Here is a 24,986-nt window from a genome sequence, read left to right on the forward strand (position 1 = left end):
GACAGTTTTAAGCTTTCTCTTTACCCTTCTCCAATGGCCAATATCTTTCTTCTTCCCATCCTAGGAAAAACTACTTCTAAGAAAAGATCTGAAATTCATTCACCATGAGGTCAATAAAAGAGATGACAGCTTAAAATGTTCTCTTTCCTGGAGGGGGGGTGGGGGAAGAAGGGAGGGGAGGGCTTATTTTAATGAGGATTAAAGCTTGAAATGAAGATACAGGAACTAAGATCTAACAGTGGAATTTCAGATACTAGCTAGAAGCTGAGGAACATATGGGGGATGCCATCAGGCTTCCAAGAACTTTTGAAATTGTAAATTGTAGGAGTTGCCCACCCTACTCCTAATTACAAGGCTACTCTCCTCTTTTCAGGAATAAATTAGAATGTTATAACTGGAAAGAATCATAAAATCAAATCATTTTACAGATTAAGAAACTAAGGTTTACAGAGGTAAAGGCTTACACCCAACTTTATACAGCTAATTTATAACAGAACCTAAACTAGACTACTCCAGGAGTTTTCCCTGCACCCCATTGCCTCAAAGGAACATTTTCCCTTCTCCTGGGAGAATACATTCTTAGGATCATAGGATTTAGAATTGGAAAGAATCTTAGAGACCATCTGGTCCACCTTCCACGTCAGGAAATGCTGGTCCTAAGAAAAGAGGCCCAAAGCCATACAGGAAATACATAATAGAACCAGGTTTTGAACTCAGATCCTTTCATTACAAATCCAATATTTTTTTTCCATTCCTCTAGGTTATTAATAAATATACAAAGTTAGCATTCTTCACTGCTCACCAGACATTAAAAGTTCTTAGTAGGCCCTGGAGAATAGTTATTTTTGCATCAGTTTCATTTTAGATTTCTTTAATGTCATGTAGTACTAATGGAATGAAGATGTTTGCAAAGATGAGAGTGGAAGGCAGTAGTATTAAGCAAAGCTTGCTGGATCATAGAACCTGACTTCAAATCTAAGCTCTGCTACTTATTACCTATATGACCTTGGGCATCATTTATTCTCTCTGAACTTCAGTTTCTTCCTCTGTCCAATGAGGCAGTTGATCCAAATGGTATCTTAAGCCCATTCCAACTCTAATGCCATGGTTGTATGAATCCTCCTGGATTTAAATTTATGATCCTATGTTTATCCTGTAACCAACTTCTAAATAAGGTCTATTCATCTATTATCTAGAAGTATAGTTTAGTGCTTGCTTTCATCTATCTACTAAAATTAAACATCAAAAACTATATATAAATACCTAAGTTTACATGAGTCAGGATTGAGATCTAACATTAAATAATTTCCAGATGCAGGAATTTCATTACTCTTATTCAAATCTTCCTTATAAAGAAAAGCCAATGAGAAAAAAAAAAACTAAATATTTCTTTGGTTTTGATATTTGTTTTTAATAGCTCTGACTAAGATGGGCTGATTTTGTACCTTCTTAGCATAAATAATGACTAAAAAATGGCAGCAAACTTACAATATAAAGAATCAGCTAAAATACCTCCTGGAGAAATAATCAAATCTTTTTTTTCTTTTCTTTTCTTTTTTTTTTTTTTTTTGCAGAAGGTAAACAAAAAAGAGGCATGACCTACCCATCAACTCTTGAATATTCATCTCCTAGAAGCTCAGTTGTTGCTAAAACAGGCAAGTGATTGATTCCTGAATGACTCAAAGAATAGTTCCTGATCAGCTTTTTCCTCCTAATTCATTAAAAAAAAAAAAAGCAGAATATTCCCTAACACTGGGACTTCCCTTAACCTAAGAAGATTTTAGAATGTAAGCACCTGAGGGCAAGAATTATTCCTGTCCTTATATATGTCTACCATCTATCTCAGGCCTTTGTTGTTTTGTTAGGTTGTTTTTCAGTCATTTCTGTGATTCCATTTGGGGTTTTCTTGGCAGAAATACTAGAGTGATTTGCCATTTCCTTCTCCAGCTCATTTTACAGATGAAGAAACTAAGGTAAACAGGGTTAAGTGACTTGGCCAGAGACATACAGCTATAGTTTTGAAATCTGATTTCACTGCTTTCAGGCCTGGTGCTCCATCCATTGCACCACAACTCCCATAACCTAATAATCACTTAATAGGAATCAGCACTGGACATGAGAAAACTTCCTCTACAAGGTCTCTATCAAGCACATCCCCTGCAAATTATAGTAGTAGTTTCCTAGAGCACTCAAAAGTGAGTCCAATTACAATGACTGGACAGTATGATGCAGAGATGAGACCTGAACCTAAAATCTTCTTGTCTCCAAGGCTGGCTCTGTAGCCATTGCAAAGGCTGCCTCTCCTCAATTAATTAATGTTTGTTAAATGACTGACTAATTTTAATATGTGCCAAGGACATGAGCACAGAGATGATGGGACTTTTGTGTTTCATATGCATAGCAAATATGAGAAGGGTTTCTATTTGTCCCCAATTCTGAGGCTGGCTATCCAACTTAATTAATATTGCCTTGGTTTTTTTTTTTATTATTATTATTTTGTTACATTTCATTTCTAGTTGCTTCACATTTATTCTAGAGTTCTGTCTCCTGGAAATTCAGCATCTCAAAAAAAAAAAAAAAAAAAAAAGAGTTAATCTACCCAAAGAGAAAGAGAGACAGACAGAGAAACAGAGAGAGACAGACAGGCAGGCAGGCAGGCAGAGACAGAGAGAACAGAGTGAAGGCACCTACCCGGTCAGTGTGACAAAAGTAGCAACAGCCCAATTCAAATCATTCAGGATGAAAAAATATACCAGGCTTTGTCCTGGGCTGGCCTGGCTTGGCTGGCCTAAGAGTCACTAAGTGGACCCATTTGTCAGTTCCCATTATAGAGCTGTTGAAAGAGAACAGAACACCTGAATTTTAGACTTCTTGTGTGATATTTATTTAATCTGGCAAAAGCTTATGAAGCACTTACTATGTTCCAGGCACTTCAAGATTGGGGGGAAAATGACACAATCTTATCTTTGATGAACATTCTACTGGAATTCTCTATCTACTCATATGTCAGCTCAATGACAGCATTAACATAATCAAATCCATGTAGGGGAAGATGTAGGCTTTATGTTTGCTTCATGCAACTGATTTTCCAGGTATCTGACTTGAGATAAAGATGGTTTTCTAACCTTCCTCTTACTTTAAGTGAGTATCCGTGGAAGAGAAGGTAGAGAAAAGGTTGAAGGAACCTACATATAGTCTGAGGGTTGGATTATAAATCCATTTAACTATTAAACTCCTCAAAGGCAGGATTCTTCCTTTGTATTTTGAGCAAGGCATTTTACTCTTCTGTCTCTCAGTTTCTTCATCTGCAAAGTGATCAGGTTGGACCAGATGGTCTCAAAGGAACCTTCCAATTCTAGACTGGGTTCTAGACAGAACCTAATGCCCAGCTGCACCTACTGGTTCTCCCACCATCTATGTTCCTGACTGACTAGCAACCAAAAGGAGATTTGTTCAGGATATGAGAGAATTTCAAAACTTTAAAGCTGGAATGGACCTCCAAGACCATCTAGTCTAGACTTATTGCTTACAGATGAAGAAGGAAAGTGATTCTCAGAAGTAAAAAGACTTGCCTGGGGTGACGTGGGATTTTTTTCTCAATTTTCCTTCAAATATTAGCAAATGGATCAGGCAAAAGCAATGGCTTAAAGGCCATCTCATATTCTGCCCCCATTGACTTTCTCTTCTACCTGACAATTGCCTGAAGGATTGATAACATTATTTTCTTCTATGATGATCTGTGTTAATCTATCTATCCCAAGCATTTAATTAAGTAACTTTGTGCCAGCAAGGTACTAGGTGATGGGAATACAGAGATAAAAATGAAATGGTCTCTGCCTTCAAGGAGTTTACATTTTAGCAAGGGGGAAAATGTACATACATACACATATGTGTGTATATGTATCTGTGGGTATGTGTATAAATGTGTGTGTGTATGTGTGTGTGTGTGTGTGTGTGTGTGTGTGTCACTTGAATGCAGGTTAATTAGGGGGAGGGGAAAATGAGGGAGATAGCTATTAATAGCTAAGGGCATGAAGAAAAGTCCAATGTAATTGGTGGAGCTATAAGGAAAGGTAAAAACCAGAAAGTCTTAATGAATCATTCAGAATTGCCAGATATTTTAATTCAATAAGAAATTGTCTTCTTTAGATTACATGGATTTCCCTTTAAATTTATAAGAAAGTTTTCATCCGTTCAAGCTAAAAACTGCCAGTGAAAACCACAAAAATGCAGCCCTTAGTAATATTCTTCCTTGAGTGAATGATTCTGTTAAATTCAAGGGGCCAAGTCCTAGTGGGTGGGCTTGCAAGCATCATTTATTCCCTCATTCATTCTATAAAAATTTATTAAATGCGTATTGTGTGCCAGGTGCTGCACTAGGTGCTGGAGATATGAAAAGAAAACAGTCCCAGCTCTCAAAGAGATTACTTTCTACCAATCATATTGTCAAGGACAAGTAGTTAGATACTGGGGCCAGGGAGGGTGAGTAGCTACTCAGGTTGCAGCAGGCACCTGCCTCTCATGTTAACAGGTAAATTAAGTTAAGATTTCAACATAAGGGATGAAAACACCCTTTTGTAAGAAAATGATGCCACTTGAGAGAAAAAGGTCTTAATCTGCAACAACAACAACAACAAAAAAAAAAGACTAACATTACATGAGATTTCAATCCTCTGTGTCAGGCAGTCAGAAGCCATGATGTGGGCAGCTGTAATTTGGTTAGGCTCCATAGCTACTCAGACCAGATAAAAATAGATAAATGCTGGTTTACAAAAATCCACCAAAACTCTATGAAGCCATATGCTTCATTATCTGCAAACAAAGAGAAAGGACATGAGTTGTTGATGTCGATTTCTGGGCAAGAATGCCCAATGCCAAAGTTGCAATCATACCACCATTCCCCCAATCCCAATGCCTCTTTTGCAATTTGAATTTCCTCTGACTGGAATGGAATCCAGGCAATGAATGTTAATGCAAGGGGTTGGTCTTCCCAATTATTCTACCATGTATATTGCATTAAAAGTCTGCTACTTTTGTTGGTACTCAGAGAAGTAGTACAGCCTTAAGGTTGCTGAATCCTCACTGAGAGGAGATCCTGGAGAAAATTTATGTGATGCCGAAACTGCTACAGCTTTTATGTGACTAATCTGTTTGCTTCTCTAACTTCCAAAAAGATTCCTTTTAACCTCATACCACACTTCAGACCTGTAATTGAGGTGAGGCAATGGGGCCTTTGTCTCAGGATCAAAATTTCCAGGGCATTTTTAGTACTTGCTTCCTTTAACAACATAGAAACAATTGAGTTAAACACTTAATTAGCAGAAATAATTAACTAAAATAGAAAAGTGTCATATGACAAGTTGCTCCCTAAATAAGTTCTTCAGCTTTTCACTTCATGCATTCATTCATGCTTCTTGTAAAATAGGAAGATAATTGCTTATTTAGACAAAAATCACAGAACTAGTAAATTTCCCTTTCTCCTTAAAAATCATGAACTACAATCACATAAAGCAAATATTAAAATAAACAAACTTCTAAGAACAAATATTACATTTTGTTACAAACTTAAACTGTTATCTTCTTCAAATATTGCTTTGTTTTCTTTCTTTCACTACCCTAAGTCATTTTTGTAACATCTGACCATTCTAATTTGTTTCAGCTGCTAACACTGGGAGAATTTTAGATTTTAAAACAATTTTTAAGATTTATTCTGAAGTTTTCATCTTTTTTTAAGTGATTAAAAATATCATAAATTCAATATTTCTTGTACACAGGGGAAAGACTAATTGACCTCTAAAAGTTTTGGCCAAATTGGTGATCCTCTCATTCCATGGCACTATGCTCAGGTATATTTGGTAGTATTCTATCAGCAATGAACAATAAATGAAGTATCTGCCTTCTCTATAGCCTAGATTTAATTACAATCAGAGCCAAATTTGGGGTTAAAAACAGATGATTTATTTCCCCAAGTAAATGCTAACTGCATTGCCCTAGCTGATGAGATCATCAGAGTGGACATGAAGTAGTTCAGTTTTTGTCAGTGGATCTGGAATGCTCCCTCTACATCCTTTCCCCCACACACACCCTCATTTTATATATACTGGCATAATATTTGGGGCATATTTCAGTTAACATTTATGGAGGGTAGCATGGTTAAGTGATGTTTAAAAATATGTGAAAAATATGTGTGTGTATGTATATGTATATTATATACATATATAACTTAAAGAAAATGTATGTATTTCATATGTATAATGGATGACCTCTATTTTCACACTTCAGAAAACCTTATTATCCTGCAAAATCCCATCAATCTTAGTACTCCACCCGCTCACTATCTGCTGCCCCTCTGATTGAAGGGTAGAACCATAACTCCAAAACCACCATTTAAAGAGGAAACTTGGTTGAAAATATTTCATTTCTTATCTGGCTGTAGTGCTCTCTGACTTCTTTACCATGCTCCCACATGAGGTACCTTCTCCTTTTCAGTCTCTTTTTGTGTATTGTCTTCTCCCATTAGATTGTAAGTTTCTTGAGAGTGGGGACTTTTTTAAAAAGCATATTTGTATCCTCAGTGCTTAGCACAATGCCTGCTATAGAGGTACTTAATAAATGTTTATTGCCTATTATTGATCACTTGACCATGTCACCCTGTACAAAAAAAAAAAAAAGTGTGTATGTATATACACAGATGTATGTATTATATAAATACATAGTATAAATACATATAACACATGTATATTTTGAAAAGTAGCAGAATATAAGAGATAGAGAGCTGGTCTTAGTGTAAGAAAGAGCTAGATTCAAATCTTACCTCTATAAATACCAGCTATGTGATCCTGGATAAATCTTTAACCTCAGGGCAACTAGGTGGTGTAGTGGATAGAGCACCAGTTCTGAAGTCAGGAGGATCCTATTCTTTGAATTCAGGAGGAATTCAAATCTGGCCTCAGACATTTAACACTTCCTAGCTGTGTGACCCTGGGCAAATCACTTAACTCCAATTGCCTCAAAAAAAAAAAAAAAACCTTAACTCTCAACATACCAGGTAATTCTTTAAAGACAACAAATTGTAAAGCAAACACCAAAAATTATTTGGTTAATTTTAAATTTCTCCCAAGGGTTCAGACTTATGACTAAAATCTCTTTCAATGAAGAAATTCTCTTCAGATCTTCAACTATTCTGAAAGATAGTCTTTAAAAGTAGCTTCAGATTATTGAAAGGTTAAATCATTTGACCCAGAGTCATATAGTCAATATGTGTGAGACTTGAATCCAGGTCTATCTAATTTCTAGGTCTAGAGTTGACCACCATGTACCCTTCTCTAACACAGGCCTCTTATTTCCAAAGGGAAACACCTGAGGAAAATAAGCAAACCCATTTGTTTTCCCAGTCTTTGTACCATCTTCTTGTGGCCTAAATTCACTGCCAGGTTACTTTAAATGTTCAGTATTAGTCATAGAATCATAAAATGTCAGAGCTAGAAAAAGAAAAGAAAACATTAGACATCATTTACTTCTATTACAATCCTCATTCATCTTACAGATGTTAAGTAACTTGACTAAAGTTACATAGCTGGTTAATGAAAGAACCAAATCCAGGTTTGCAATGTTCTTTCCTTTATACCATACTATGAATGTTAATGAAGTAATCCAATTATTCTGTAGGGCAATAACTAGAATGGTATTTCAAATTATGGAATCATTGTAGATCATTTGGCATGACATGCCATTTGTACTTGACAATTAATTATGTCCTTGTGACATCTCTTTCGCAGTTGCCTGGAACAAGGATTTAATAGTCTTCTATTGCTATTTAAGTTTTGATGTACGGGGTATTCAGGGAGGACTAGCACCTGTGATGGGAGGACTTGTCAAGTCCTTTTCTCTTCCACCTTTGGTGTCCACCTTACGCCCAACTCTCACCTGTGGCTCCAAAAGGCTTGAGCAGGAGCCCTACTCCTAGTAAAACCATCTTGGCTGATAGCTAAATCAGGTTGAGGATAAACAATCGGCTTCAAATCTGTTGGTAAATTAGGAGAATATCTAACTTAATCATGTGAAGATTTCCTCTGGTGGAATGGACAATTGAAAATAATTTGTTATAACAGCCCTGAAGGTGGCTAAAGCAGGCATTGTGGAGTACTTAGAGACATATGCCCAAGTCACCCACTCCATTCTGGGGTATCGCCAATTATCCTGACCTTTGTCTTGCCACTGGATTTTGATGATTTTGAAGAAGAGATTAAGGTTAATGATTTTGTGCCATGTTGCCTCTCTTAAATCCAGTTCATAAATAAGTCAAGACATTAGCCATGATGTTATTGCTCTTCTCTGAAAACAGAAAAAACAACTTTTCATGTATTTATGTGTTGTCTCCCCAACTAAGATCCCTTTGAGGTCAAGAAATGTGTTTTATGTTCCTTGGATCAACCACAGAATCCCTTGTGTTGTAGTAGTCATTTAGTCGGAAACAATCTGGCAGTTCCCCAATATACCAGGTATACAGAAGTACCAGACACATAGCCCTTTGTCTACACATATTCACAACACTCCCAAGACCAGCACAAACTAGATTAAAATATAATTGGGAAATATTTAACAAAATAAGTAAAAATATAATAAAGCACAGATAAGATCACATTTTAAAACTAAGTCAACATGTGGCTTATAGGGATCCTTATGCATGGGGAAATGCCAAGGATTAATGGTCCCTGTTTCTATTTGAATTTGACATTACTGCAGTACAGATATCACATTTTCAAGACTTGGTATGATTCTGTTTTCTTAAAGATGAAACAACAAAGCCCTATCAGAAGTCTACAATCCTTGTCTCAACCACGCCACTGCCAACTATGACCACCCGAGTGCCTGCCGCTACCCCAGCCGAAGCCATGGGTACCTCCCCAAATCCGTGGACCCCTCTGGACACCACCACCATGTCTACCTCCACCATCACTGCCAGACTTCAGCCTGCAGGCCACAGGATCAGAGACATGGGTCAGTAGAATAGATCAAGCTCCAAAGACTATTAGTTTTAGAGCTGAAAGCTTCAGACATTATCTGGTTTAAGTCCTCACTTGACAGATAAGGAAACTGAGGCACAGAATGTCTAAGTGACTTGTCTTTGGTCACAAAGCTAATATCTGAGGTGGTTGGTAAGCCACGGGCTTAGTTTTATAAAATGAGGGAGAAAGAAGTGCAGAAAAAATAGATTTTGCATAGATGCCTTTTAATTCACATTCCAGTGATTTTTTTTGCATCAGGGGAACAATCTTAAAATCTGTATAGTTCATTCACTTTATAGAGTCTGAGACTGGTCCAAGGAGTATAATTAGCTGGTGGAAGGCTCCCTTTCTTTTGCAACCAAGGAGGTCCCTTGTGTGAAGAAGATCATGGAGTCTGATAGTACCTAATTTTATTATTATTAATTTTTAAGAGAAGCACTGTGCTATAGTAGATTAAGAGCTGGCTTCAAAGCTGAGTAGACTTAATTCAAGTCCTGTCTCTGCTATACACTGACTGTGTAACAATGAGTAAGTAGTACAACCCCTCAGGGCTCTAGGCAACTTTCTAAGACTAGAAATTGTGAAGAAGATGCCAGTCTTCATTGGTGGAAGGTGTTTCCTCATCTGAGAGTTCCCCAAACCAATTAAATTACAGGTTGAATCCCTATCCCCATTCTATTTTATTAAATAATATGCACAAAGCAGAGACCTGGGGCAGAGTAAATTATACCACAGTGCTTAATGCTATATTCAAAGGCTAGAACTAGTATTATGGTATTAGTGGTTAGGATATTGTCTTACAGCTTCTCCTTTGTGAAATTACTATTTCCCTCAGGTCTCAGTTGAAAATATCTCAAGTTTCAAGGCTACTAGAAGTTTTTTAATGAACTCTTTTCCTTAAAGGGTAGCCCTTTAGAAAAATATAGCTTTCTGATATGTCACATCCTTCTCTGATTACTTTGTCTTTATTATTCATATATCTCTTATCTACCACATCCTTAATGTATAAGAAAGAAATTTAGAGAGGAACTGTGATAGAGGATTGATTGGATCCCTATTTTATTCCAATCAGCATTAAGCAGTTTGATATGATTCCAAAGAGATACTGATTATAAATTCAGAGCTGTGAACTGAAAATAAAATTGGTTAAAAAAAATGTCTCAAGCAGTTAAGTGGCACTGTGGATAAAACACTGGGCCTAGAGTCGGGAAGATCTGAGTTCAAATTCTAACTACTGTAAGTTCACTTGCTTAAACACAGGAAAAGGACTTCCACCCTTGACTTTGCTTTGCTATGGTGACCAATCCCAGCATGGCAGAGGTGATTCAACAATACGAAAAGTCTCTCAGCTATTTATGTAGTCCCTATATCCCTCATTAGCTCTCTATTGCCCAATATGAGGAGACAGCCACAAATATTTGACCAAGTGACCCTGTTTTGATATCTGTTTATCAGTCCAGTTCATGGGTCTGTTCATCAGGTTGGGAAGGAGCTCCTGAAAGGTCAAAACAAGTCTTTCAAGATCTGCTTATAGGCTTGTTTGTCAAACAGAGAGATTCTGTCTTTTATGTAGACTCTCCTGGAGGGTTGAGGTCAAGATCTATCAATCAATAAGACTCTGCATTTTTAGTTTGCTTCATCTATATCATCTGAGAATAAAATACTATAAAACTGAGGCCCTGAAGGAAGGGGGCATCTCAGATTGTGAGGAAGATCTGAAAGGGGGTCATATACCCTTTAATAAAATGCCATTGGTTCAGAGTCTGCCTTAGTTTCCTTTTTTTGTGGGGTGGGCAATTTTGGATCCACAGAATAAGTATTTATTAAAAGTCTGTTTATATACAAAGTACTATGCTAAGTGCTTTACAAATTGCACTTCACAACTGTGGGAGATAGGTGCTTTTATTATCCCCAATTTGCAGGTAAGGAAACTGAGGCAGACAAAGGGATTTGCTATGTAGTGAGAAAATATGTAGGAGAAAAATCCACCTAATATAATGAAACATAATTACAACAAGGGTAGAGACTGTAAAAAGACTTTCTATATAGTTATCCTTTAGTTTCCTCATAGGATAGTCTTCCCATTTCTAAAGACTCTCAAGGAATGAATTTCCCTGTCAAGTATCCACTTGATGGTCCATTGCTAATTATTTCTTACCCAGTGATTCTCTATTACCTCCAGGATCAAATATGAAGTCCATTTAAATATGAAGTATTTAAAGCCCTTCATAAACTGGCTCCTTTCTCTTTTTCAAGCCTTGTTACACTTCATACTACTTTACAATCTTTATAATCCAGCTATCCTAATTGTTCTTGGGGCATAGAGCTCCATTCTATCTCTCTTAAAATGACTGCCCTTTATACCTGAAATGTTCTCTCTCCTGGTTTTTCCTGGTGATCTTTCCTGTGCTGGGACCTTCTCCTCTAAGATTACTTTCTGTTTACTCTGTATCTTGCAGAATCTTTATTTATATGTTATCTACCCCCGTTAAAACATGAGATCTTTGAGGATAGAGAATGTTTCTGCCTGTCACATAATAAGGGTTTAGTAGAGGCATGTTAATTGATTGATCAAAATTAATTCTACTTATATCCAATCAATATTTCAAATTTTATTAAGTCCTCTTCTCCCAGCACCTATCTATGAATCCAGCTAGCAAGAAGCTAGTCAGTCCAAAGATCGTAAGGAAACTTTACCAGAATCAGAGCTTTTCATCTTGAGCATTTGATCTGAACAGTGGAGCATGATGGCATAGAGGAAAGAATACCGGACTGACAGTCTGGATGTTTTGTTCAAGTCCCAGCTTGATAATTAACTTAGACAAGTCATTTCTTTTCTATGCTGAGGACCCTGAGACTTCAACTACCACCTGAGGGGTTTGGTTTACAGATCTTCAAGATCACCACAGGGTCCAAGATTCTAGGACTGCGTGAGGATGTCTAATACAGTTTATTTTCCATCAACCAAACACATGGAGAGAAACAAATACCAAAGGGTCAAAACATGTATAATCCTAAGTCTGTTTCTGCTGTTGTTGGTGTAACTCAGAATTCATATTCCAGAAAGATGTTTTTTTCCCCTGGTTTACCTTCCTAATTATGTTTGACTCAGCTCACTGAAGAGAGGCGGGCTACTCAGGGTCAAAGGGTTCCTAGCCAAGAACATTCGAATGTGGAATTTACAGTTTATACATCAATTTCTTTGGAGTTCCCAATTCTTTCAAAGATTCTTGAATGATGAAGGGCATATTTATAAGATGCCTCCTCTTCTTATCTCCCAGGAGGATAACCAGTCATAAAATGGATGTAATTCCACATGTGGGAATTTGGGATATTCTCCTGTGCAGGAAGTTCTGAAGGCTTGCAAATTAAAGTCTTGCTTATTTTTGGAAAAGGTGGGGAAACCTGAAGCTGTAATTTCCAATCTGGCAACTCCTATTATTTCTGGCTTGGTAACAGGGCTTTGGACAACAGCATCAGGGCTGATCAATATTCCTTCTTCATCTTTATCCAGCATCCATCAGTATTCTGACCTACAGAGTATTGAACAAATATTCAGAACAAGGTCTATAATTGCTATAATTGCTAAATGAGGAAAATCAAATTTAAGCATACACACACACACACACACACACACTCATTCCCACAAACTTTTAAAAACTTTATTTCCAACTCAAAAAATTCTCCCACAAGATTTTTGATTCAGTAGGAAGAATAATGATTTGGAGGCAGAAGAGACTTGCGTTCAAATTCTGACTCCACATTTACTACTTGAACAAATCACTTTCATTCTCTGAGCCTCTTTTTCCCCAATGAGTAAAATTATAATGAGGAAATTACACTACAAAATCTCTAAAGTCCTGTAATCTGGTGGTCATATCTGTGTGATCTAGGACAAGTCACTTCCCATTCCTGAATCTTGACTCTATAGATTTAAATCCTATGATTTTCACATGATAGAAGTGTAAATTAGATGTGGGGTTCATAGAATAAATCTTCCATTAACCCTCTCTCACACCTGCATCTTAATTCATGTAAAAATCCATTGCCAATTATAGGCAAATTTAATCAAATATTTGATATTTTTAGAAAAAATTTTAAACAGCTCAAAAGAGCAACATACATTTCATTAAGTTATCTCCACTGATGTGAGTGGGGAAGGTATTCTTTTTTAAAGAGTTTATTATTTCTGTGTTTTAGTTTAAGTATTTTAAGTTAATTTGTTTCTCCAAAAATACATATACAAAAAACACAACTCTCAATGCAGAGGTACATAGTCCAAGAAAACAAATTTTCATATTAGTCATATTCGAAAAATGTATGACTTTTTCTGCATTTTAAGCTCATTAACTCCTGTCAGTAGATGAGTCACATAGTTCTTTATTCTTTTAGAACATAAGAGTAATAAGATCTTTCAAAATTGTTTTTCTCTATAATGATATTATAACTGGAAAAATTGTTCTAGTTCACTTCACTTTGCTCTGTATCAGTTCCTAGAGATCCTCCCAGTTTCTTCTGAAATTATGTATGCCATCATATCTTATGGAAGAATAATTCCATTACATTTACATGCCAGAATTTGTATAGCCACTCCCTGGTAAGAGGATATCCTTTTTAGTTTCCAATTTTTTTTGCAGCTACAAAAAGAACTAGTATAAATATTTTTGTACATGTAGATCCTTTTTCCTTTTTCTTTGATTTCTTTGGAATATAGACTTAATAATGATATAGCAGGATCAAAGGCAATATAGAGTTTGCTAATCTTTTAGGTATATTTTCAAATTGTTTTCAAAAGGATAGACCAATTCATAGTTCTACTATAGATGTACCAGGATACCATGGTATACATGTTTTTCATAGTCCCTCTAGCATTTTATATTTTTTTTCTTTTGTCATCTTTGCCAGTTTGACAAATATGAAATGGGGACCTCAAAATTACTTTAATTTGCATTTTTCTAATTATAGAGATCTGGAGTGTTTTTTAATAAAATTGTTTATAGCTTACATCTTTTCCTTTGAAAATTGTCTGCACATTTTTTTGATCATATGCTTATTGGGGAATGTCTCTTAATCTTATATAATTTGAACAAATTCCTTGTATATCTCAAAAATTGATTCCTTTATAGAAAATTTCTTCCCATCAGTTATCCTTCCTTTAACAAAACTCCTAGGAAAATTAGACAGCAGTCTGGCAGAAATTAGATTTAGATGAATTTCTCATACTATGTATAAGAATAAGCTCAAACTTGACTTAGATATAAATGGTTAAAACATAAACAGATTAGAGAAAGAAGGAAGAAATTACCTTTTGAATCAATGGATAGGGAAGAGTTCATGACCAATAAGTGATAGGATCATACAAAATGAAAAAGAAAATTTCGATTATGTAAAATTTAAAAATTTTTGCACAAACAAATCTAATAAAGTAAAAATTAGAATGAAAAGGTCTCACTTTTTAATATGTAGAAGGAATTATATAAGACTGAGTCAGTCCCCAATAAACATATGATTAAAAAACACGAACTACTTATAAAAATAATTATGTTATAAGGTATAGGGAACTTTTTCTGTAAAAATTCTCCCTAAAGAGAGACAACTTGTAGGTAATAATTTCTCTTTTTATTATTACAATTACTTTAAACCCAGGATGTGTTATTCGCAACTATAGGAATCAATGTTAATTTGTCCCTGTGATCTGACTAGACTTGTCAATGGATATTATCATTTTTAAATATATAAAAAGTATTGTGCCCTTTCATCTCTTTCCCAACTATTATTTTTTTCAAACTTTTCTCTTTCCCTTTTTCCAACATCTATCTACAAACTATCTGTTTTAGCATCTATTATAACTTTTATTCATGGTCCCTTTCTACTAACATTCTTTATCTTATCTTCATGGAAATTTGGCTCCCCCATCTTATTTTTACATGGCTGGACTGTTCCCACAAGAGCCCTACTTTCCCTTTCTAAGGTATACATCACCTTTTAAAAAAATGCTTCTATTGAATTCTAATGATTGCTGGATTTTCACATTTTAATTAGGGCTAATCTATTGTATATCTTTAAAAAGGCTTGTAAGCTAATGCTATCTGCATCAATAACACGTTAATACTATTTAAGAAAATTGCTAAATGTTAAATGACATGTTCTATTGAAGGATTATTTTAACCTCCTCTGCAATTGGCACAGTTAGGGTAACTGTTCTAAGTATAATGATGTCAAAAGAAATAGAGTAATTTAGTGAAATAAGTTTATTCTGACAGCTGTGAAACGCAGAAATTATTATCTAGAATTTTCACCCACTGTTGAACTGAAACTATTTTCTTCACATTGAAGCTTTCTCCTAGGCAAGTTCAGGCTGCCCCCAGACAAATATCTTCTGTGATTCTGATCTTGGTAATAGCAGGTTAGCTTGGAGCAAAGAGAGAATGAGAACGCTTTCCTTTCTAATTCATGCACTGACCAGTCCTCTGTTATTACAGGATTCAGGTCCACTGCAGCCTATGCAGGCAACCACAGTATCACTCGGGTCCACCCAGGTAAGGCCTTTAGCTCACTTTCCAGTAAAACTGTTGATAATAAACACGATGCCATGATGTCAGGCCTTGGGTGAAGCAGTCTCTTGGTAAAAAGAGGGGCTGGACTAGGAATCTGAAAGTTCTAGGTTCAAGTTCTGTCTCTGATGCATATTGATTATTTGATCCTGGCCTTGTCAGTTAAACATCTGTGTCCCAGGCAAGTCTTTAAGACTAGAAATTGCAAAGCAAGAATCAATTTGCATTAATAAAGGGAGTTTCCTAATTGGGAGCTTATACCAGTGAAATCATAATACAAAATGGTAAGGTCAGTTGCACTGAATCTTAGTTAGAGATAGAAATTAATCTTCTATTAAATGCGCCTTCTCCTTAGAATATATTATTTGATTTTTCTTTAAATTGAATCAGGTCACTTTGAGGTCATTGAGGGAAAGAAATCTGGGGCTCAAGCAGGCCATATGTTTTTCCAAACACAGAACCCTCTTCTTCCTTCCATTTTTTGGGCCAATCCAACTTTAACCATGTTTCTACTCTGCATCCCTACCAAAAGTATAGAATCTTCCACTGACTTCTAGGGAAATTACAATAGAGGCAGATTAGAGAGAGATAAGAAAGAAGAGAAGAATAAGGGAAGAAATCAGTCCATTAGTTTAGATAAATTGATTTTCTTCTTCTCCCTTTTAATTCACCCTGGATCCAATGACAAAAATCAGTAGCAGCCTTCCAGAACCCGATAGGAGCTGTCGTCAATCTGGGTAATTGGTATTATTCCATACTGAATCATATTATTACCATCTGAAACTTCCTAAGGCTTTTAAAAAACCAAATTCCTACTTCAGAACTGTTCGACTGCGCCTCCCTGGGACTCCTTCCTACGCATTCAAGGATGACCCCTTGTGGTGCAATCTTGTGTTAAGTACTGAGTCTTTCTTTGGTTGTATGAAGTGATTTTAACCTCCAGAAAATATCTCTTTGCTTTGTTCTGACTCAGTGTGACAGAGAAAGGAAAATCTCTTGTCAGCTCAGAAGCTTAAGAACGCTGATCGAATTTATGTTAGCTTGGGTGGATCTTCACCCCTGACAACCTCTGCCCTCGTCACCCTCCGAGCTCTCCTCTAAAACTAAGGGGGGTACGGGGTCTTCTCATAGAGCTCAAGCACCGAAGTCTAATCAGTTTCATACACAGACCCTCTGATCACACACTAGGGAAAAGGCAAAAGTGCAAGTGACCGAAAAAGAGAGAACCAGCAGCCTCCATCTTTCATTCCACTGAGCAATCCTGACTTTGAGGATTGGACCCATCCTCTTATTTTCCAATCTGCCTCATGCTGAGTCTGTCCTTTATTTCCCAAGAATCATGGCTCCATATGTCACCAGGTCTGCTCGGGTTCCTCTTTAACTAGGCCATGATTATGTCCTTTTGTTTTGTTCTCAGTTCTTTTCTCCCCAGATCCTACCTCCCTTTGTTTTCCTTATCACTGCAACTCAATTCTATTTTGTCTCTCTGTCTCTCTATCTCTCTTTGTCTCTCTCTCTCTCCCTCTTCCTTTGCCTCTTTCTGTGTCTGTCTCTGTTTCTCTCTCATCTTTCTCTCTTTCTTTCTCTGTTTCTCTCTGTCTCTGTCTCTGATCTCTTTTTATCCCATTCCTTATCTCTGTGTTCTCTCTCTCTCTTTCTGTCTCTGTCTTTGTCTGTCTGTGTCTGTGTTTCTCTCTGTCTCTGTCTCTCTTTGTCTTTTTCTGTCTCTGTCTCTCTGTCTGTCTTTATCTCTCTGTATGTTTCTGTCTCTGTCTCTCTTCCTCAAAACACATTAGCCCATGTCTCTATTGACTCACATTCACAGAATCTCACAGCTGAAAGACTCAGAGGGTCATCTAGTCTAAACCACATGTGATTAAGTATCTCTTCTACAAAATTCCCTACAAATAGTCACTCTGAAGAACTCCAAGAAAGAGAAGCTCGCCACTTTTGAAGGCAGACCATGGTATTATTGTATAACTCTAATTGTTAGGAAATTCTCCCTTACCTAAAGTAAAAACTATCTCTTGAAGTTATTTCTGTCTTCTAGACTCAAACAAAACAAGTCCAGTTGTTCTTCCACAGGACAGCCCTTCAGATACTTAAAGAACAGTATCATAACCCCCCCCCAACATTCTCTTCTCCAGAGTAAACATCCCCAGTCCCCTCAATCAATACCTAAAAGACATGGCCTCTGATACTCTCACCATCATGATCACAATGAAGACTTGTAGTTGGTGGCCTTTTCGAGGTATGGAATTCTCCAGCTGTCCTCTATGGAATTGAAAAGCAGCAGACCATTGGTTGGCTATGGGATGAATTAAACCCCTGATGCTTTTTAAAAGGCAAAATTGCTACCTCTGGAGTCAGGCAAGGCAAGAGAGCTCTGAAAAAATGTAACTACTGAAAACAGCAGAGAAATGACTCAACTATGGAGAAAGAACTCAGCTCTTGAAAGAGAATTATGTTTTGCTATTTCTTTTCTCCTTTACCAAAGGGCAACAGAGGAAGACAACGTGGCATTTCATAGCAAAGCTACTTGAACAGCAGTAAACAAACTTATTGGAACCGGTCCTATTAGTCAAAATAGTTCTGAAACAGCATAGATCTCTGGCAGCAGAAAGAAAACTAACTAGCAGTTAAGAAAGTATTAGCCCTGGAAGTCAGTAGTGGAGCTAACGAGAACATTCTCATAGACTCCAGCTGAATGATTGTGCTTAGGGGAAAACAGTAGGATGATACACACACAAAAAAAAGAGATATTAGGTCCTTGAAGTTCCAAAGGCATGAGCTGCCTTAGACATATGTTCCCTATGTGTGTGCCTCAGTGTACTCCTGTATGCACTCACTCATCTCACTGACACAGAGTGTTTGTGGGAAAGTGTGCTCTGTTTATCAAGGGATTTCTTCGTTACTATTGTTCTTAGGTTGCCATCTCAATAAATGCCTTTGCATTTGAACTTAATGTGTCTACTGGCTGATTATTAAAGGTAAGAGCGCTGGTTGGGGCTTTTGAGTTATAGTTTTGGAATATAGAACACTATGAGAGTTATTGCCCCTTATCAGCTCTCCACTCCCAGGGAATCTAACCTGCAACCTGTGAGTATGTGAGTTGAGGAAATCTTGGATTTACATGGATGTATATATTTACATATTTAAAATATTTACATGTATTTACATGGAATTATATGTATGAAGAAACAATTATCACACCTTCTATAAATTCAGGTGTGGCTATTCCCATCTTAGCAATAGGGAGCCCCTAATTCACCACTCAGTTTACAAAAACTTTGTACATATAATAGCTTCCAATCTTAAATCTAAATTCAAGCTCACCGCTCTTCCCCAATCACCCCCCTTCTGTTGATATGGCTCTCAGACAGCACTGCCAGACTGAGCGTGGCGTGGCCACCCTCAGTACTGGGAAAAAGAAGGACATTTTGTCCGGATGCTATGGGCAGATCGCGGCGATCCCGTACGGATGCAAACACAGTAGCCATGCTGGGCGCAGGGCTCCCAGTGAGAGACTATGTATACATGGATAGCCCAGCCCCGGCTGTTTAAGCCGTATGGAGGATGCGCTGGTGGACGGACCACGGCTGACTCTGACCTTGCTCCCCACCTCTGCTCACCTAGAGATGGATGCCCGATGGCAGCAGGTACTAAAAGCGGCTTCCCAGGCTGTCGGGCGGCCTGTGCCTCATTGGTCAGTCAGCACGTCCGGGCAGCAGTCCTGCTCCCGGAGGCCGCCCCTGGTCCGGCCCTGCCTTTCAGGGCAGGGCCTCCCTCGCCTTCCCTCTGCATTTTGGTCATCATTTTCTTCACAGGGTTATCAGCCCTTTCTGTCTCCAGGGATTGTCGCAAGCTCAGCAGGTGGACGGACGTGGGAAGCTCGTTCAAGTGTCAGAGCTTGTTAGAGAAATGCATGAGATATATGCTTGACCTTTCAATATAATAAATGTAGAAAGGGTCACTATAGGGATCAATGCCGCTTAAGAGCAGTACCTCTTAGCCTGCCACTTGACTTATTACTGTATTTAATTTGACCACACCCAGTGCTAATTCAATACAAAGGCATGATTGAATGATGTCTTACTAATTAATAAAATAGACATCTCTTTAATTAGCTCTACTCCCATCTCAGTTCAATGATTGTTGATTATTTAATGAACTAGAGAAACCTCCTTTCATAGTAGCAATTGATCATTTTAATATAATGAATAAATATTAAAATTACTGAATAAACAAATTTCCAACTAACAAAAACAACAAATATGCAAATAGTTTCTCTCTCCATATGGCTCTCTGCTACCCATAACTTCGGAGCTACTATCACTTGGTATTTTGTTCCCCCTTCACAGTGAAAAAAAAATTTTTACATCCTCAAAAGGTTCCTTTAAAGCATAATGACAGGTTTGATTATCATACCTCAACTGTCTGTTAATTGGTGCTACTCCTTATAAGATGTCTTCCCTGTGACATCCGAAGCTTCCTGTATTTCTGACTATCTCTAGGTTTCCAAAGTCTAGATTTCCATACTGGTTCTTTTTTTTTTTTTTTTAATTTTTTTACCTAGTTACATATAAAGACATTTTTAACATTTTTTTAAAACTTTGAATTCCAAATTTTCTCCCTCCTCTCACCACTCCCCGAGACCACAAGCAATTTGATGGAGATTATATATGTCCACACTGATTCTTCCAACATCTGTTCCACTCGGTTTAGGGCTCTCTTTCTCATAATTTCATTCTCTTTTTACCTGACTCATGTTTTCAGTTTTTCTACTTGTTTCTCTGGCTTTGGCATTTCTCAGTTCTCTCTTATGCTTACTGGATCTCCATCATCCCATCTTAAATTCCTCATTCATGAGAAAACATGGACTTGAGGAAGCCAGGTAGAAAAGGTATACTTGGAAACCAGTTTGGAAAATAAAGGGTCACTGGAATTTATTTTAGACCTGAATAAAAAAATGGAGAAACTACAAATAGGAGACCATTCCTGGGCTTTTCTAGAGGCTTAAGTACATCCATCCTAAATTAGAAATGTATATGTTTATTGTTTCTCTTTGTCCTTTTAGTCATTACCTCAATGGGATGACTGGAGAGAGACTATAAGAAATTTTGTTCCTTATTAAGATCAATATACAAGCGATTCCCTCAAACTAAAATCTCATGCATGAAAATTGACGTTTCAGTTCCCCAAATATTTGCCAGAGTTCATCCTGTACAGGAAATTCATTTGTTTTCAAATTATTCCAGGCAAGATAGAAGTAGCACTACCTGGACAAAGGAAGAGTTTTAAATAAAGGATCCTGGAAAATGGGAGCCCAAGAACTATCATCCTGGGCTGGATTTTAAATAGCATGGTTCTAAATTCTCCCAGAGTAATGGATTTTTCAAGGTTCTTGGGTCAACCGGGAAATTTCATCAGGGGTTAGTCATGATGAAAGATGAAACATTTTTTTACCAGCAGGTGGCATTAGAGTAATAAGGCAAAAAAAATAAAATAAAATAAAATAAAGTGGAATTTAGGCAGAGAAACAAAGCATTTACAGATCTATAAATTGTCTTTTCTCCCCCTTCAATATTTTGAGGCTATTATCACATTAAGAAGAACAGTATTTGTGTTTAGATAATTCCAGTAGCCAGCAAGTTGAATAATAGTTAACAAATGAGATTCAGGAGATGCAGCAGTTAGTTTAGCAAACTGTTACTGAATAAAGAGTAGCTATTTCCAGGGGCTAATTATAAAATGAACATGCTTCTTTCTTTGCCCTTTTGGAGAAGGAAGTCTAAATCATATTCTGTGATGTGAGATCTGACCCTCATCTAAGCTGTGTGATGTTACCAAGAGAGATCCCAATGCAGATCCTGATAAAAGCAGTTAGATAGCACAATAGATGGAGCAGTGGGCTTGAAGGCCTTCAAGCCCACTGCTCCATCTATTGTGCTATCTAACTGCTTTTATCAGGATCTGCATTGGGATCTCTCTTGGTAACATGGACAAGTCACTTAACTCCTATTTGCCTCAGTTTCCTCATCTGTAAAATGGGGATGACAGTACCATTTTAATAGGTTGTTGTGAGATAATATTTGCAAAGTCCATGGTACCTGTTACATAACAGATCCAGTATAAATGCTTATTTCTCACTCTCCTCCTCATCCACCCATGCCTAAATAGGTACTCATCATGAGATGTAGTGACTGAAAAAAAATTCACAAGATCACAAAATTGGAAGACATCTCAGTCACACAGCTACTAAGTGTCTAAGGCCACATCTGAATTCCAATCTCGCTGACCAGCACTCTATCCACTGCCCCAGTGTTCTCTGTGATGTACTATCCAGAACATATTTCATTAAGTGCAGAATGTTTAGCTCTGTTTGCCTAAGACTCTGTAAGACATCCAGTGAGGAATGATCTCAAAGGAGAGTTCACTAATTCTTAGGAGAAAAGAAGATGATCAGACAGAACAAAGGGGTCTTTCCCTCCTTCCCTCCTGAACTCAAATGCAAAATGGAGCTGAATAAGTTCCAAAGACATAAGGCTGTCTTATCCAAAAAAGTTTAACTAAGTTTATTTGTTAGAATAACACAATAGCCCAATCTGCATAATCAACTCCACACATTCTACCAGTTCTGTCTTTAAACAATAATTTTCCTTCTTTATATGTTGTAAAGCTAGAGAGACAGGCTCCTGGAAACCTGGACTGGCCCTTTTGGATGCAGGTAAGTGGATCCTGGGTAAGATGCTGAGGAACCCAGTAGTGACCACCAGGGTACAGAAGGAAGAATATGAGCTCTAGAGTAAGAGGAGCTAGAACATAATTCTGTTTCTGCCATTTTACTACCAATATGACCTTGGACAAGGATTTAATTTCTATGGGCCTATTTCCTCACCTGTAAAACATGGTAGTTTCCAGACCTAAATCTATAATCTTATGGCCACTATAGAAACTACAGGTATCACATTTGTACAACGGAGAAGCCCTCACTTACCTCACCAACCAGAGAGAGCCGAGCAAGTCAGGAATTCACTCAAGAGAAGCTTTGGCAAAGGACTCGGTCACTTTTCTCAGGCAATCTCAAAAATAGGCAAAATAGTTTTGAGAAATTCTCACTGGAGTCCAGAGGGAAGAGAGGAAGTTTGGTGAGCATTAAGAAAAGAAAAGCTGGGTTATGCATAGTTCTCCTTTGGCTTGACTTTACTTCTCCATTCCATGAGATAATGAACTTGACTTCAGCTTCCATTGCTTCATCCTTCACAAGAGCAGGATTCTAATCTTCTCCTTCCAGGAGAATATGAACTACTTGAGAGCAAAAACTTTTTTTCTTATCTTTTTTTTTTTTTTTAATCACCAGCACCTTGTAAACAATAGGCTCTTATTAAATGCTTTTTAAATTAAAATGCATTCTATCTCATAACTAGCTCCAATTAAATGTGCAGTGTTAAGTCTTTGAAGTCCCAGCTAGAATAATTTCTACAGGGTCTGGAGTCAGGGATGGGTGAGAGGGTTAGTGTGGAACATGTTTCTATTTCCACCCATATACTGAACTTTCCCCATGTGATCCCTCAATCCTCTCTACTGTCTAATGTCATTAATAAGATCTTTACTGAAGGGAACCCTGACTGAAAAAATACTTGTCGGCCTACAAAGAAAGCATTAAAAAAAAAATGGGGCAGGGGAGGAAGCAGGCTAACAAGTTTATCCTACATGAAAAATGAGTCATATGTTTTTTGCAAACATAATCAGACAACTCTAAGTGTGTGTTTCTGAAAGCTTTTAGTGAATGAGCTTGCATTGACTTTGGCTTTCTCTGCTGTTCCCTTTGAAGTCTCTTGTGGTCTTAGTTGGAATCCTAAAAGATCAGTAAAACTCTAGTTGAGGAGCTCCTTTCTGTGTTGGACCAAACAGTCAGCCATCATGTTCAGTGCCTCCCCCTAATATCCACAAAGGATGAGTTCTTCTCAGCTGAAGTTCCATTTTAGCATGATGGCCTCCTGGGGCAAGAGAGAGCTATGCTATGGGAGGAAGGAGCTGAATGGGCTGCTAAGAGCCACCAAGAGGAGCACAAATGTGTTATTATTGTCCTGTTTCCACGGGTGAGGTCAGATGCTGCTTTTGCATGTAAGTAATCAAGTCTTACTGATGTTTCTAGGAGCAAGGCCAAATGAAGAATTAAAGATGACATCTGTGGAACCAGCATCCAAGGGAGATCCAAGTAAGTTCAACATTAGATAACAGTCGTAACCAGCCCATGGTGAGCTAGGAACAGTAGCCCAAGACATTCCTGGGGTTGACAGCATCAACCAGGCTTCAGATGGGCTGTGATCAGCTTTTAGAAGTTTCACTTTAGAACTTATTCTTGCAAACTAGATGCTAACCTAGTTGCTTTTACTTGTTAAAGGTCATTTCAAGAGTTGTAATCTCCTTTTAAGTTTGACACTTTGGATAAAAACCCAATCACCTGGCCATAGTTATAGCTCTGGCAACAAGCATCTCAAGTGATGACTTTTTTATCTCTTGGTATATCCTCCTACCTACCCATTCACTTCCTTCTAACCCTATTCTCTGCTACCTATGTATTAATGGATGTACCATGATGTCACTCTTTATCTTCTTGTATTTTAAAACATGCATATCTGTGTTGGTGACTATGGGAATATCATAAGCAGTGACCAAAATCTTACCCTCTCTCTAGTATTAGCGTTCTTCTTGATTAGCCTAGATCAACTCCAATTATTTAGCACTATTTTTACTTTCTAAAGTATCTATCAGAGGGAAAGATAACTAACATATTTATTACTTACTTAAACTTCAAAAGACCCAAGATCTAATCCGTGGAGGAATTCCCTCCCCAAACAGATACTGCAACCTCTCCATGGCTTCATGAGAAGCCAAGTTCCACATGATGAGTCTCTCTGTGTCTCCCAGAAAATACTAAAAAGTGCAACCAGGAAAAATGGCAGAAAGAGGGCTCCCAGATGAAGACTGAGGAGTAGGTCAGTGTGAAGCAAAGAAGGGACAGGGAGAGCTCTCCAGCCATCATATGATAACTTTCTATTTTACTTGTTATTCTTGCTTACCAGGTAACTAGATCAGTTGTTTCTATACTACTGAAGGATTATGAATCAATTCAGTGCCCTGGCCAAAGCTCCAGTTAGCCATCCCTAGTTATGATCTAGCTTTCTGCAATTAGCTAGTCTGGTCTTTAAACAGAACACACAGATTCCCTTATCTGTACTTGAAGCCTTTCCAAATTAAGAGAATCTCTTTTAGTGGAAGAACAACTCCATTATCTTTTAAAAACTACCAAAAAAATAAAATGTCAATGCTCCTAGCCTCTAGACTAGAGGGAATATTGTAGACACAGTATCCTTGTATTTCTCCAAATTATCTAACAAAATCTTTCATGATATCCTTT

General features: G+C 37.4%; 1 protein-coding gene across 1 annotated transcript in view; it reads left to right on the top strand.

Annotated features, from left to right (window-relative positions):
• VIT (vitrin) overlaps positions 1 to 24,986 on the top strand; it is a 131,320-nt gene that overhangs the window by 60,986 nt on the left and 45,348 nt on the right. The window contains exons 5-9 of the mRNA XM_051976143.1: positions 1,575 to 1,655; positions 8,794 to 9,000; positions 15,491 to 15,547; positions 22,242 to 22,289; positions 23,721 to 23,783. Of these exons, the coding sequence (XP_051832103.1) occupies positions 1,575 to 1,655; positions 8,794 to 9,000; positions 15,491 to 15,547; positions 22,242 to 22,289; positions 23,721 to 23,783 (456 nt within the window). The remainder of the gene's footprint in view (positions 1 to 1,574; positions 1,656 to 8,793; positions 9,001 to 15,490; positions 15,548 to 22,241; positions 22,290 to 23,720; positions 23,784 to 24,986) is intronic.

This window comes from Antechinus flavipes, chromosome 2 (genome assembly GCF_016432865.1).
Source record: "Antechinus flavipes isolate AdamAnt ecotype Samford, QLD, Australia chromosome 2, AdamAnt_v2, whole genome shotgun sequence".
NCBI lineage: Eukaryota > Metazoa > Chordata > Mammalia > Dasyuromorphia > Dasyuridae > Antechinus > Antechinus flavipes.